The 16,398-nt window shown below is 40.4% G+C and overlaps 1 protein-coding gene across 2 annotated transcripts in view; it reads left to right on the top strand.

The window, feature by feature from the left end:
• Positions 1-14,717, top strand: part of Dnajc27 (DnaJ heat shock protein family (Hsp40) member C27) — a 36,048-nt gene extending 21,331 nt beyond the window's left edge. The window contains exons 4-7 of one of the 2 annotated variants that reach the window (XM_076832710.2): positions 504-668; positions 1,402-1,524; positions 7,450-7,610; positions 11,001-14,717. In XM_076832710.2, the coding sequence (XP_076688825.1) occupies positions 504-668; positions 1,402-1,524; positions 7,450-7,610; positions 11,001-11,133 (582 nt within the window). In that variant the 3' untranslated portion in view covers positions 11,134-14,717. The remainder of the gene's footprint in view (positions 1-503; positions 669-1,401; positions 1,525-7,449; positions 7,611-11,000) is intronic. The other variant, XM_076832711.2, reaches the window with a different exon arrangement.
• The last annotated feature ends 1,681 nt before the right edge of the window (positions 14,718-16,398 follow it).

The following is a 16,398-nucleotide window of genomic DNA, read 5'->3' as shown; positions in this document are numbered from 1 at the left end:
ACACTGAGGCTCTGACCTTGAAATTCAAAAGTTGGTATATATAGTTGGTATATAGTCAGGGAAGCTGTGCTTAGCACTGGGGAGAGCCATCTTTTGGATGTAATATATATAAAAGGATGAACCCGTGGCTGATATTTGTGTCATTTATGCTTTAGGATCTTTTTAGTTGTTCACTCATCCTCCTAAGAACTTCATATAATTGGTGTTCTTTTTAAGGTCTACTAACAATTAAAAGTGATTACTCCTGGGGAGTGGAACTGGAGGTGGGAAGGGTGGGCAGGAAGACACTTCCTTCTGCTCTAAGTCCTTGTATGGAAATAGATTTTTAAAAGTTAAGTTACTTTGATTTTATAAAAAGTCCTCTAAGAACAAGTAAATCCTGAGGAATGACAGCAAATGCCATGACTACATAGAAGAACACACTTTGCCTAGTTAATTATTATGAAATACATTCTTATAAAATCACAAAACCTACATCTTGTGCATCTGTTCTTCCACCCAAGGTCCGCAATGAGTTTTACAAGGACACGCAGGGTGTGATGCTGGTCTATGACGTGGGGCAGAAAGACTCCTTTGATGCCCTGGATGCATGGCTGGCAGAGATGAAGCAGGAGCTCGGGCCTCACGGGAACATGGACAATATTGTATTTGTAGTATGTGCCAACAAGGTAACTGCTTTGGAACTGGTATGCTCAACTTTCTAGGGAAGAGTGCAGATCTGAGAGTTTGGGGGAACTAATAAAAAGAAATTTCTTGGGCTGGGGTTGTGGCTCATTGGTAGAGCGCTTGCTTTGCATGTGTGAGGCACTGAGTTCGATCCTTAGCACCACATAAAATAAATAAAGAAAGGTATCGTGTTCATTAAAAAAAGAGAAAGAAATTTCTTTATTCTCAAGTATAGGAATAGGCAACCTTTCAAAACACATGTCCTCATCTAAAAACAGATCACAACAAAAACCCCAAACCTGGGATATCAGGACTTTTATCCATTTTTTTCCCCTGGTGTCCTACTTGGGGAAGGATGTTGGTGACAGTGGGAGAGGTGGACCTCCATAATAATCACACTCTGCCCTGACGGGAGGAGGGACATTCACTAGTGACATGTGGCTGTGGAAAGCAGGCTTGGGCTCCAGGAAATGGCAGATAATTGAAGCGTTTTCCACAGAGGTGGGCAGCAGCAGCCTTCCCATGGGGGAAGTGGGAGCCCGAAGACCAGCTGACAGGCAGGTTGTTTGTTCTTTATTTGTTTTGCTCTTTTTGTCCTAATAATTTTATATACTTGTGCTGGGGCTCATTAAAAATAGTTTTTGCCTCAGTAAAGGATTGACAAAGACCCCCCTGAATCTAGTCTAATGAACAATGTTGGAATCTTCTCTCTGCCCCCAACTTTTTCTATTTCAGATCGACTGCACCAAGCACCGCTGCGTAGATGAAAGTGAAGGGCGTCTCTGGGCGGAAAGCAAAGGGTTCCTGTACTTTGAAACCTCAGCACAGACCGGAGAAGGGATCAATGAGATGTTCCAGGTAACCAAGCTCTTGGTTATTTTAGAGTTAGCATCAAGGCCAGCCATGCTGCCTTTTAGTGGAAATTAGGAGACGCAGAAAACAATAGGAATTTCTCATTAGAATAAGGTCTTTCTCTAAAGGTGGTGAGAGAGCGGGAGCTCATGAGTGATCTGTCTGCAGTCGGTTATAGCTCAGACTTGGGGGGCATCAAAACTACCTGGGGATTAGCAAGGATGGTGGAATGTGATGGACATCATTATCCAAAGTTCATGTATGAAGACACGAATTGGGTGTCAACCTACTTTATAAATAAACAGAGATAGGAAAAATTGTGGTATATATGTGTAATAAGAATTGTAGTGCAAAAAAAGTACATGTATAAAGACATGGATTGGCATGAACATACTTTATATACTAAGATATGAAAAATTGTGTTCTATATGTGGAATAAGAATTGTAATACATTCCACAGTCGTGTATTTAAAAAAATAAAATCAATGATGCTAACCCTAAAATAACCTGGGGAAATTCTCCAAAATATAGATTTCTGGGCTTATGCCTACTGGAAGCTTACTGTTGTGATGGAATCAAGAATCTATATTTTAAAAAAACTCTCCAGGTAATTCTGATGTTCATCAAATGTAGTCAATAGTTATTGTGCTACTCAACCCATTATGTCCCATTGTCCTGTATATAGGACACCCATAAAAACCAATAAAAAAATTTTAGGACACCTATACAATTGCTTAATTTAAATTTTTATAGTTGTCCTATGTGTAGGACAATGGGACATAATGGGTTAAGTAAGAAAACAATTTTTTACCCAAGTTTAATAAAAGTGTTATATTTGTATACAGAATCAATGGAAGTGTTACTGTGGCAAAACTGCCTTGCCACAGCTAATATAATCCAATATTGTAGTCCACAGGGGTGCAAAGAAAGGAGACTATCATTATAGAATCCAACCAGTCACACTTAAAAATAAGGCCTCACGGGCTGGGGTTGTGGCTCAGCGGTATGGCGCTTGCCTAGCACATGCAAGGCACTGGGCTCGATCCTCAACACCACATAAAAATAAGTAAAATAAAGGTATTGTGTCCAATTATAACTGAAAAAAATATATTAAAAATAAATAAATAAGGCTTCACCAATCAAGCAGACACTAGAAGGATGTGCTCACATAGCAACCTGAATAAATGGTCACTTCTTCAAACCTACTAATCTTGAATCATTTCAAGAGAAGGAGGCTATTTAGAACAAGAAGTTATAAATCAACTCTTAATTACATGATGATATGAATAATGTATTTTTCTTTTTATGACTCTAGCTGGTATTTTCAGGATTTTAAACAGAGTAGTTAGTACTGTAAAGAGTTTTTCTTAATTATTGAGTGGGATTATATTTAATCTTTTATGCTGAATTTCTTTCTCACAAGATGTCACCTCTCCTCCTAGAAGACAGGTTTGATCTTTGGCTGACAGGCTGAATTGAGCGTCAGTGGCTTCTATTTCAGGATCAGGTTGATGTTGGTTTGCCTTGCTTTCTATTCTTTTCATACAGTTATGTGAGTCTGTCCCTATGTGTGCAATAATGATACTTACAACTCTATATTTTACAATATAGAGACATTTATATATTTCATCTCATTTGAGACATATAACAATAATGCCTGACAGGTATTATTTTCATTTCGTATATGAGAAAATCTAAGGGTAGGATAGTAAAGTGACTTGTCTAAGGCATATAAGTAATGATTTATAGATTACATTTCTTTTTTACTCTATTTTTTTTATTATTTAGTTGTACATTACCATAGAGCATGGTGTGATAATTTGATACACATATACAATGTGTAGTGGTCACATCATGGTAATTAGCATTTCCACACATTAAAATTTTTCCAGCACTTTAAAGATGTTGGCTCATTCTCTTCTGGCCTCTGTTGTCCCCATGATGTGTAAACATTCATTCTTACTCTTATTCCTCTCTACACATTCTGCCTTTCCTCCTCTGGCTGCTTTCAAAAGTTCCTCTGCGGTTTTCAGCAGTTGGACTATAAAGTGCTGAGTGAATATCTCTTCATACTAATCTTATTTGGGGCTGTTGAGTTTCCGAGAGGGGTAGGTAGGGTTTTTCATCAGGTTTGGGAAATTTTTTGTTTATTTTTGTTTTCACCATTACTTCCTCAAATGTATTTTTCATTTCATTCTCCTTTTTATGCTCTGGTTACATGTGTATCAGGTCATTTGATTTTGTCCCACAGTCCCTGGGGCTATATTTACTTTTCCTCCATATTCCCCCATTTTTTAGATTGCGTATAGTCTCTGTTGATTTAAAGTTCATTGACAATCAGCTGTTAAACACACTGAGTGAATTTTTCAACTCTGTATGTTTCGATTCTAGAATTTGCATTTAGTTCTTCTGTACAGTTCTCAATTCTCTGCTGAGATTCCTTATTTGCTCACTTATAAGAGTATATTTTCCTTTAATTTTTTGAATATATTTTCCTTTACCTCTTTTAGATATTTGTAAGAGCTGTTTTAAAGTTTTTGTTAAGGTCAACATTTGAGCCATTTTAGGTTCAGTTTCTATTAACTACTTTTTTCCTGACTATTGATCACAGTTTCTTGGTTCTTTATATGAATAGTAATTTTTTTGACAAATTCCAAACCTATAGATAATACATTGTAGAGACCCTATACATATATAGATATTTTTTAAAATCTTCCTCAAGGATGTCAATTCTTTTTTCAAGAAACAGTTCAATTACTGGAAAATCACAGTGAACTTATGTAGGTTTTTTTTGTTTCTGTTTTTTGCTTTAATAGCAAGGATCTAAAGGAAGCCCAAAGCATTTCCCAAGTCCTTCTTATTTGACAAGACTTCTCTTCAAATTCTGTCTCTGTTGTAGATCTTCTTGTTTCTGGTTATTCTGAGTCTAACTCCTAAAGCACAGCCCTTCTGTGGCTCCTCAGCTAGATGCCAGGGGTGTTAATGAGATATCACAGCAATCTCTTCCTCTGGTAAGGCCAAACTCAAGTGCTGGCTGGACATGTCTTCCCCTAGCACCACTGGACCTCTGGCATATTGGTTCTGTTCTCAACTCCAAATTACCTGTTCTCTTGGGGCTGGGGATGTGGCTCAAGCGGTAGCGCGCTCGCCTGGCATGCATGCGGCCCGGGTTCGATCCTCAGCACCACATACAAACAAAGATGTTGTGTCCGCTGAAAACTGAAAAATAAATATTAAAAAAAACAAACAAAAAAAAAAAACAAATTACCTGTTCTCTGGTAACTCAAATGATCTTACCCTGTGTGTGTATAGCCTGACCCTCTGCTGTAAACACATGGGGATCCCCCATGGACTTGGGGCCCAGTTCTGCACATCTCCCTCCTCTCAAATGTCCTACTTTCCTAATTCTAGACACTTCAGTGCCCTCAAACTCTGATGTCTCCCTTCTTCTCTCAATGGCACTCTGTCTGCTCAGACAGGCTCTCGGTCAGAAAATGGCCTGCAGGTGGAGAAGCAAGTGATCGTGGGGCTTACCTCCCAGGACGTAGTCTTGAACTTGATGTTGTCTGTGGCCTACAAATAGTTGCCCCATATATTGTCCAGTTTGATGGTAGTTGGACAGGAGGGCTGGTCCAAGACCTATTACTCTATCATGGTTGGAACTTACACATGAAATTAAACAGGCTTTGACTTCACTTTTAGTGTTCCATTTATCACACCGCAGCTTGTCTTCTGTAAGTGTTATAAATGAGTACTTGTGCCCTCAGAAGTCTATATTTATATTTCAGGTCAACTCATAGACTAGAAGAAAATGTTACTGATGCATACCACTAGCAAACATCTGTGAACCCTTTTAGATGGCTTTTATCCATGTAGATAAATCTTGGGTAGAACTAATGGACAAATTAGTCTGCTTCAAAAAATAAAAAAGGCTAATAAGAATATAAAAAAACACTGTTTTGTAAGTATGCACATAGAGTGCTTCCTGCTGGTTCAGTTTAATATTTTCTTTCTTTCTTTTTTTTAAATACTTTTTAGTTGTAGTTGGAAACAATACCTTTATTTTATTTATTTTTATGTGGTACTGAGGATCAAACCCAGAGCCTCCCACAAGCTAGGCAAGCACTCTACTGCTGAGCCAGCCCTGGTTTAACATTTTCTTTTATTTCCTATCTACTTAGTAGATGCTTTGTGTCAGGAAGGAATTTAGTTTGTCTGATTGATATTGTTAACAAAGAATAATATAAAAGTTGACTAAAAGCCAGGCATAGTGGCATATGCCTGTAATCCCAGTGGCTCAGGAGACTGAGGCAGGAGGATCATGAGTTCCTGAGGATCACTAAGCAACTCAGTGAGACCTTGTCTCTAAATAAAATACAAAATAGGGCTGGGGTTGTGGCTCAGTGGTAGAGCAGTTGCCCAGCACGTGTGAGGCCCTGGGTTTGAGTTTCAGCACCATATATGAATAAAATAAAGGTCCATTTACAACTAAAATAGATACATATTTTTAAAAAAGAGAAAGAAATTTTATTTTATTAATATTTATTTTTTAGTTATAGGTGGACACATATCTTTATTTTTATGTGGTGCTGAGGATCGAACCCACTGCCTCATGCGTGCTAGACAAGTGCTCTACCTCTGAGCCACAATCCCAGTCCCAAGAGGAAGATATTTTAAAAGAAACTGAGGGGAAAGGAGATAAGGCAATTAAAAGCAGCTATAGTGTATTAAATTAACATATTTTAGTAAAGTTATTAATAATAATAACAGTGCACAGAGTGTGAAACATGAGCAGACTCAAATAATAGTTTTCACTTAAAAATCATAAACGTGGATAAAGAATATCAAGTTTGCAGAAGAAAAGGCCATAGCATATGAAAAGATTCTCACTTTCACTTATAATGAAAGAGATGTAAACAAAAGCTCTCTCATCATCTCAGATTGTCAAAAATTACAATAATGCCCACTGTAAATGAAGGTGTGGGGAAATGGGCACTCATACACAGTGATGGGAATGTGAACTGCTACAGCCTTTGTGGATAACAGTTGTCAAAACAAAAAAATTAAGATGCACACGTGCTCTTATTCAACAGTTCTGCTTTTAAGAATTTATCCTAAAGCAGCATCTCTACAAGTGTTCAGAGATGTAAACACTCAAAAATATTCACTGAAATATTTTCATTGTAGTCAAAGGACTGGGAACATTGGATGTGCCCATGAGAAGAAGGTTGGATAAATAAATTATGGTTTAACCATACAGTAAAATACTGAACAGTCATGTAAAAAGATCAAAGGTCTCTAAATGTAGCTATAGAAAGATTTCAAGATGTGTTATTATGTGAAAAAATGCCAGCTGCTAAGCAGTGTGTTTGTTCTCTTTGATGCAATGATTTATAGAGTATGGATGTGAATGTGTAACAGTATACTTGTGAGTATGTGACAGTTTTCTTCCAGAAAAATTTGCTAACAATGGTTATCTCACTATACAATTTGAATATTTCTAACAGTGTTCATCTGTTACTTTTGTTATTTAATTTTATTTTTGGTACTGGTAATTGAACTTAGAGGTGCTCTACCACTGAGCTACATCCCCAACCCTTTATTATTTTTTATTCTGCCCTCAAACTTGTCATCCTACTGCCTCAGCCTCCCAAATTGCTGGGATTTCAGGCTTTCTATTACTTTTTAACCTTAAAGTGTGGTTATCTGAGAGTAGGATTATGAGCCATTTTAATTCTATTCCTTATACTTTTTCTGTATTAAGGTATAGGAGTACATATATTTAAATAGTAGAAGAGAAAAAGTTCCAAAGTACATATTTGCTTTATTCGTGATTTAATGGAATATGTTAAAAGTCGTTAAGTTGATGCTTGAAAGGAATTCCTATTTTCACAAATCACTTCTACTCTGGCACATGTTTTCTTCTTACAGACCTTTTATGTGTCTATAGTTGATTTATGTGAAAATGGTGGAAAACGTCCTACCACAAATAGCAGTACTAGTTTCACCAAAGAACAAGCAGACACCATTCGCAGAATTCGAAATAGTAAAGATAGTTGGGACATGCTGGGAGTCAAACCTGGGGCCTCAAGGTAAGTGGTATCTAGGATATCTAGTGCTGAGTGCTATCAGAGAGAGAGAGAGACTCGGTTTCCCAAATTATGGGTGCAATCTATCTTCTTTTAATTGGCTGGAAACATGAAAATATGTGCAAATAGATCATACAGTGACTCAGCTTCATTAAATTGATTGAATATCAAAGAGATAAACAGAATATCAAATCAGAAGACACAATTGCCTGTTAAGGGAGCTATATCATGTGTCTGTGTAAACCCTTCATGAAAGAGGCTGTGCTTTGGTCTGAGAGATAATGTATCCTAAAAAATTTTTACAGAAGATATTTCTTAAATCATAGAATTTTAGGGAGAGGAAAGCATATTAGCAATCAATTTGTCCAAAATTTTCATCTGGGGAAACTGGGGTTCAGTGAGATTAACCATGGTCAAGACCCCCAACAGATAGTGGCATTACTGATTCTTGACCCTGGTACACTGTGTCTGCATGCTCTTCTCAAAAACCTTGCTAGTTCCTCATCTGTGAGTGTATGTATGTTAAGCCATTCTATTTTAGCCAAAGGAATTATTTGGGGAGAAAATAAATATAATTGCTATTCTTCATTACTTATGCAAAAATAAATTATTACTCAGTATGATAATATAATTCTTAATGACATGATACTACTGTTACTACACATATTATAACTTATGAGGGTCTTATTTGCATCATAGCTCTCTTTCCCATAATTCCCCCTTCTTACATTTTTACCTTGAATGCCACAAAAGAAACACTGTATCTTGAAATTGCCTTGTCAACACCAAAAGCAGTCAAGCATCTCTTTGTAAAGTTGAAAAGGAAAGAGAAACTGTTATTGGTCACTCTTAACTCACCAGGAGTACTGAAGACACTTTGAATTTGTGAAGGAATCCAAATGACCTTATGAATGAATAGAGCACAAAGCTTATTGGTATCTTTTTTTTATTTTCTTTTTTAGTTCAGTGCCGGTGTGGAACCCAGGGCCTTGTGTATGATGGGCAAGTGCTCTACCCCTGAGCCAAATCACCAGTCTTTTAAAATTTTTTATTTTGAGATAAGGTCTTTCTAACTTGCCCAGGCAGACATGAAGGTGCCTGGCTTATTGGTGTCTCTTTAAAATGTCCTTTTAGGGGCTGGCGCCATAGCTCATTTGGTAGAGTGCTTGCCTTGCATACACAAGGCCCTGGTTTCAATCCCCAGCAACACACACACACACACACACACACACACACACACACACACAAAAGTCCTTTTAGACCTCCATAGTCTTATTCTAAACTCCTATGTCATCTCCAAGAGATGTTACTCTAATATTGAGAAACGATTTCTTTATCTACTTATTATGAACTTAGAAAAGTATTCTGAAATAGAAACTTTGGCTCCTTATTTATTCACTTTGGTTAATTGGAATGGATCAGAGCTTCCAGGACATCATGATTTCCGTATCCTTAACCAATATAAACACAAACTCCTTTTTCCTCTGTTATACTGGGTCTATTATATGGTATTGAAGCACATTTGTGGAAAATCTTTAAACACTTTTTTCTTAAGTTACAGAGAATTTTGATATTTGTTCAGTACCAACAGTGTTTATTTGCTGTTCTCTTTTTTAAAAATTTTTTTTAGTTGTCAATGGATCTTTATTTTTTATTCATTTATATGTAATGCTGAGAGTCAAACCCAATGCCTCACATATGCTAGGCAAGCACTCTACCACTGAGCCACAACCACAGCCCATATTTACTGTTCTTTTTTACTATTTTTTTGAAAAATATTGTTAGTTATAGATGGACACAGTACATTTATTTTATTTATTAGTTTTTATGTGGTGCTGAGGCTCGAGCCCAGTGCCTCACACGTGCCAGTTGAACACTCTACAACTGAGCTACAGCCCCAGCCCTTATTTAATTATTTCTTGAATTTTAAGAAAATCTTCACTTCAACAGAATTGGTTCAGGTTACACACCTGCATCAGTCTTATTTCTTCAAAAACCTCCCTTGAGAGTCTCTCCTGTACCTAGAAATCTTAAAAGGCACTCTCAGCACAAAGGCCTGGCCTGACACTAACCCACTGTGGACACACTCTTTCAGGAAGCAGTGGTTTGTGGGGCCCTGCCCAAGACACACTTGGGGAGAAGGGAAGGGGCGTCTGTACCTGTGTCAAGGATAGAAGGTCTTTGGAGATATAAAAATTCTGTCCATTCAAATTTCCTGAAAGAGGGAGAATGTCATTCTCGTTAACTCATGTCAAAGTTATGTACGTAGAAACACTGCATGTGAGGTTAAAACCAGCACATCCAGAAGAATTCCTTTTAAAGCAGAAAAAGCCCTAGCATGCTTGCCCAGGACACGGGAACTGTTAACACAGACCCTACATCCTCAGCCTCTCTAGGCTGACGTCCACAACGCCCATCACTGCCAGGTGTCGGGGGCCATCTCCTGATTTGGAGAGTCAGACTAGAAAGCCTTCCGATGTGAATAAAGACGCCTAGAGCGCCTGGCCCACACCATGTCCAGGCTCACAGGATAACTGGGACCCTGAATGACAAAAGGAAAGTGGAAAATAAAACCTGGTAGAGCCAGACCTGGGCAGTGGCTGATACTTAGGACTCTAGGAGCCTGACACCTGGGAATAATGAAGGGCAGGACAGGAAGGGCCAGTCCTCTCCAGGCCTTCCCCAGACTGTCCCCGCTCTTCTCAAGCCCCTGCTGTCTCCTCACTGGATGTTCAGCTCTGCACCGACTTCCACCCATTCTTGCTTTCTGCGTCTCTTGTGTGTCCTCGTTCCTGTCCCCGTTCATCTTAACCTAAAACTCTGTCTCAACCTGGGTTGTTGTAACGACCTCCTGCCTGTCTCTCAACTTTGAGAAACAGCTTTCCCAGCACCAGTTTCTCATCAAACACCTACTGTTGTCATTGTTGATCAAATCCAATCAAATGTGCTTCTCTGACTCCCCTCATCCCTGGCTTACTGCATTCCTGGTCATCTGTCCCAGTGCAGCATCTTGCTCTGCTCCTGGCCTGTCCGTTCCCTCCCAGGGGCTCCAGACCCCCTACCATGAGCTAATTCCAAGTTCCCCTTCTTCCACAGCCTTCTCAGGGGACCTTCGAGGTGCCCCAACCCCTGTTCCTTCGAGGTGCCCAGTCCCGCCTGTTTCTATCTGATCATTCCTTTACTCTTTCCCGAATTAGTGTACTCATGTTGCACCGTATTTTTGGTTGTGTGTTACCTGTTACCTGTTACTTATTTGCTTGTGTGTTTTTTAGTTTTCTAGTCCTGCTTTTAGAAAAGGTAATAATCGCTTGGGAGATGACTGCAGAGATGTTAGTGAAGTGGGGGTGGGGGTGGGCTGACCCTGGTGCTAACCGGCCCGGCTGCTTTCCACAGGGAAGAGGTCAACAAAGCCTACCGGAAGCTCGCTGTGCTTCTGCACCCTGACAAGTGTGTAGCGCCTGGCAGTGAAGACGCCTTCAAAGCTGTGGTGAATGCCCGGACAGCCCTCCTGAAGAACATCAAGTAGAGCAAGGAAAAGACAGGCGGCAGGCTGGGACTGACGACACCCCTAAGGGAAGGAACCAACGGGGACTTTTCTTCCCAGAATCTCACTGCTCTGCTCCCTCCTGGCTGTCATTTATAAATCAGTAGCTCAGTGCCTGCTGCGTCTCTAGGCCCTTCACAGCGAGATGCTGCACCCATGGAAAGAACCAGGTGGCTGTGCTCACGGGGGCTTCATTTCCGATTGCCAGGCGGCCTGAGGGGCTTCCAAAGTGCTGGGCCGTAGCATCCCTCCTGGATTGCTTGGGAAAGTCTGCTAGGTCTCTGGGGGAGGGAAGAGGACAGTGGGACCCTTTGCTTTTTCCTTCCTTTTTTTTTTTTTTTTTTTTTTTTAATTTATCATCAAAGAAAGAAGCAAAAGGGAGGGAAAAAAACAAGCAAACAACACCCATGTCCCTGAGAGTTGACTGTGACCTTTCAAGTAAGACGCTCCTTCTACCACGAGTTCCTCAGGGGTGTGTGGACCACCAAGCCCTCCTTAGTGAACTCTGGGCAGCCCTTTGCCAGTATGTGAGTGGGGCAGATGGTTCTGAGCAGCTGCCCCTCTAGGACATTCCCTGTTCCCTTATCCAGCCACCAGGGGGAGAGACGAGCCAGTCCTGAAAGAGACAAGCAATGGCAGCCAGATTCCTGCCCTTCCTGGGTCTCAGGCCTTCCCTGACAAAGGAGTGTTACCGACAGCAGTAGGGAGCACCATGCACCTGGGAGAGAGGAATTGGGTTCCAGGACAGAAGTACTTGCAGGTCACGCCTAGAGATTGTGCACACGAATGCCCACAGGGAAAGGCCAGCCCAGCTGGGGCATGCTTGTGTTCTAGGGGAGTCCTGGTATGACACTTGTCTCTTTCGTATTCCTCACAGTTACCCACGGGCAGGTGGGAAAGGCAGGTGCCCCTTGAGGAGCTTGGCCTCTAAGCCTCTTCTTCAATTCCTCCCCAAAATTATTCTGCTTCTCCTCTTCTCTGCCTTTTAAAAAAATACTCCACATCTGCCATGAGGTATCTCTCCTCAAACCCTGGCCTCCTCCATCCCCGCTTCCAAGCCTTCACCTGGTCCTGGTTTGCCAGAGAAATTGATGCTGTGAGAGCAACTGGGAGATATCTGTGTAGGGCAAAATCTATGATTTCTGCTTGGGCTGCAAATTTCTGGATAGTAATATTTTTAAACTATGGATTATGAAATTAATTTCACATAGAGAATTACATTCTCCTGCCATAGTCTCCTGGGTGTCCCAGGGAGGAAAGAAAAGCAAGTATCAGGCCTGGCGTTTGCTATCGCACTTTGAGAGCCAGTCTCTCCACTTGACTCATCCCATCACTCATTATCTGACTCACATTTTTAGCTGTAACCACTGCACTAATTGGAGCTTTGAAGTATATAGAATATTACTATAATGTGAGTTTTGAACAGCTCTCCCATATTGATTGCCAGATAGCATCTGCCTTCTCCCCAGCCACTGCAGTCTCCTGGATCTTTTACCTCTGCCAAAGTAGCTTTACTTTGTACAGCTGTACTCAGGCTACATTGAGCTTGTCATTGAAAACCATTGTTTTATAAAGTGAGTGGTTATCTGGGTGATAATCAAAAATGCTTTCTTTTAATGATCCCTTATGGGATTTTCCTCTGGCCATTAAAACAGCTTCTGAGACTGCAGAACTCAAACCCAAAGCTCTTCTTGGGCCTAAGTTTTGCTTAAGGCCTTCTTCATGCCTCAAGTATTCCAATATGGATCTGTTCTCTCAACAGAATATAGGAGTCATATGAATGGGGGACCCGCCCAAGTCAATAGGACAGCTCACTGAGTATGTGGCCCTGCAAAACAGCTGGTGCCAGTTTTTATCCTGGTGATTCCTCATCCAACTACATTAGGTAGATGAGTAATTATAGCAGAGAAAATTCTTTAGTATTTCCAGTCATATCCTTAAGAGTGAGTAACTCACTGAAATGTAGCCTGTGCTTGGTTCTTAGGTCCTGGGACTCAGGTTCCAACATCTTCATTATTAACATTCAGGATGGCCACAAACTATTTATATAGTAGGAATAAAATGAGAAAGTTAAGCCTTAGGGTGTGAGGACTTTTCTGATTTCCATAATACTTCAGCAGGACATGAAGAAATAACAAAGCATGATTTGCAATGAAAAGTTGTTTGGTAACTAACTTCATGCAAAACTCCACAGACCTCTATGCATTCATTAAAATCCTTGGTGCAGATGTGTGCTGTCTAGCTCAACCTATTAAAAATTCTTCAGCCAGTTAGGATTTCAAAATACACCAGTGACAGTCCCAGCTATCAGATAATTTCAGTGGCCAAAAAGTTTTTATAAAGGATCTTGTTTTTCAAAAAAGAATAAAAAGTTTGAGCAGCTATTATTAAAGAAAAGCCAAGTCTTCCACATCTGAGTCACCAAGAAGTAAAACTTATTAAACTTGTTAGAAATCCCTGGAGGCATTTCAGATTAATCTTCCCCCCTTCCTAAGCACTTTAAAATACACTCCCTTGTGTTTCTCAGTTCGCCTTTTGTGCCTCCTTTTGAATTGATATTCTCAGCTGTCAATATGTTTTGACTTCAGCACTGTAACTTTATTTCTCATATAAATGTGTCCTTGGTTTTATTAGCTTGTCAATTTAAAAGCCCAGACTTGGGGGGCTTTATGTTGCTACCCAAGGTAAATCACTATACTTCTGTAGATTGCACACCACTCTTTAAGGCTTACATTTACCTCAGGAAACATACTCTAGTATGCTCTCATGTATCAAATTCTCAAGAGGTAAACATTTCTTTATATGATAAACTGGTACCTATTTCACTATTAGTTAAATGAGCCATAGGTAAGGCAGTCTGAACCATCACCAGAGTCAGCAAGCAACCCCTGCAGGCCGGATCAGTCAGTTCAGAAGTGGCCAGGGGCAGGGAGGGATTTCCAGCTGAGTTAGAAAGGGGGTGGTGAGCACTTGCCTCGGATAGTTATGGTGCCCCTTACAAGTAAGCTTGGCACTTCCCTCGCCACTGTACCCCATCAAGCTCATGTTAAGTCTGCCAACATTTTTGTAAAACTTTTGGGAATGAATTTAACTGCAAAATAGCTAACCAACTTCCACTGCAAGTTGTGCAGAGTGAGGAGCAGTTCATGATTCCCCTGTTGAGCACAATTCCAAGACACACTTAACGCTGTCTAGACATGATCTCTCCATTAGACGTTTCTAGAGAAGACAAAAGCTCTCAATTGTGACACAGAGAGGTTCGACTGTGTCTAACAAGCAGTGCAATATGAAGCTGTGCAGTGAAGGCCTCGCTGAACGGCTTGTTGGACCGTTGGACAGGGTGGGTTTGCTTCGTGTGTGGATGGCTCTGGGCGTTCCTCCTCTTAACTGTGAATGCAGAGTTTATCAATAAACAATAAACCCTTTACTCTTATAAGGTAATTTACATATTTTTGTTCTGTTGCAGTGGCTGAAAATGTTAAATCTACTGGTTGTTTATGTCTTGTATACAGAGTGTCATATGTATTTAAGTTGTGTATTTTTATAAAGTAAAGTCAAATATCAAACACTAGTCTGTGGGCTGCATTTTTTGTTGGGACGCTGGACTTTGGTGTAAAACATACTAGGCTGGAAGCTAATCCAGCTCCTCATCAATTGTGACTGTCACAAGACATCTTGCTTTACTTTCCAATAGGCAAAATGGAGAAAATTTTATTTGTTGGTTCATCAGGTTATTCAGATCTTAAGAATTTGTGGTAAAAATGTTTTGATCCTATAAAGAAAGATACTGATACTATCTTTGTAATTCAGATGAAACTGTTTTTAACTTATTTCAAATAGAGCTGACTAGAGGCTGGGGATGTGGCTGGGTGCTTAGCAAGCTGGAGGCCCTGGGTTCAGTCCCCAGCAGCAGCAACAACAGGGTGCAGACTGTTGGCTGGCTAACTATTTGTGTAACTGATCCTTGGACCTGCAGAACCCTCAAGCTGAGGGACTTTGGTCACCCTAGAATTTGAAATTCTTGCAGGGCCAAACTGTAAGAAGCCATCTATCTGAAGGCTGCAAACAAGAGCTTTGCTTTTCGCCATCACAGGTGTTGGTCTGCCCAGGGCCTTTCTCTCCTGGGAATGGCTGCCCCTGTCTTGAGGAGCTGTTCCACCCTCCCCATCCTGGCAACAGTTCTCACACAACCCATCCTTCCTCCCTGGCCACAGAGATCAGTCCAAGGGACAGGAAGGTGACCCAAGCTCAGCTCATCAGTGTCCCTCTCTGGGAACTTTCTCACTGGGGCTGGGAAGACAGTTTCCTCTCGGGGGGTGGGGTGGGGTGGGGGGTGGCGGAGAGGAGAGGAGCCGCTGGTGCTGGCATCACTGCTTCCAACCTCATGGGGACATTTTAGAAAAATGAAGTGACTCTCAGAGTCTGCTGCTACGAAGCCTTTTCCTTCTAGTCCTCGGGGCCCAGAACTGGTTTGTTCATCAAGCCCACCAGTCACCAGGATAAAAGAGTAAATAATAACCACCAAGGATCCTGAGCAGAGACAAGAAAGCTGTGTTCTAGAGACTAGTATAACATAACTACATTGTAACACTTTATATATTAAAACATATCCATCACCTGGTGTTTCTCAACTGGACTCATTGGTTATGCTTTAAATCAATAGTTGTAAATGGAAAGGAAAAATTCGTCTTATTGGCTTCTTTCCACATCAGTTTAAGATGCAAAATTGCATTTGGCTTTTTAGTTTCCACTTGATCTATGGCCTACCAGATCACCTATAGTTTCTTAAATTTCTAATCAAATGGTATTTCTAAAATATTCATTAAAACCTGGCACAATGGCACACACCAGTAATTCCAGTGAGTTGGGAGGCTGAAGCAGGAGGATCACAGGTTTGAGGCTAGCCTCAGCAACTAAGCACAGCCATAAGCATCTCAATGAGATACTGTCTCAAAATAAATAAAAAGAACTGAGGATGTGGCTCAATGGCAAAGCACCCCAGGGGTCAATTCCAGTATCGTTAGAAATATATCTATTAATTCAACATGTATTTATTGAGCACCTACCATATGCCAAGCCTTGTTCTAGGCACTAGGGATATAGAACCAACAGAAATCTCTACCTTATGGAGATTACGTTGTTTCATTTTTAAAAATTGTAAGGCCTTTAAAAGAGTTCCTTTTTTTCTATAGATTCGTTTCCTATAGATTTATTTCTGAAAAAGCAAGTTTGCATGTTTGAAAATAT

Source organism: Callospermophilus lateralis, chromosome 14 (genome assembly GCF_048772815.1).
Source record: "Callospermophilus lateralis isolate mCalLat2 chromosome 14, mCalLat2.hap1, whole genome shotgun sequence".
NCBI classification, from domain to species: Eukaryota; Metazoa; Chordata; class Mammalia; order Rodentia; family Sciuridae; genus Callospermophilus; species Callospermophilus lateralis.
Note: the sequence above shows the minus strand (reverse complement) of the source record. Positions and strands in the feature narration are given on the sequence as shown.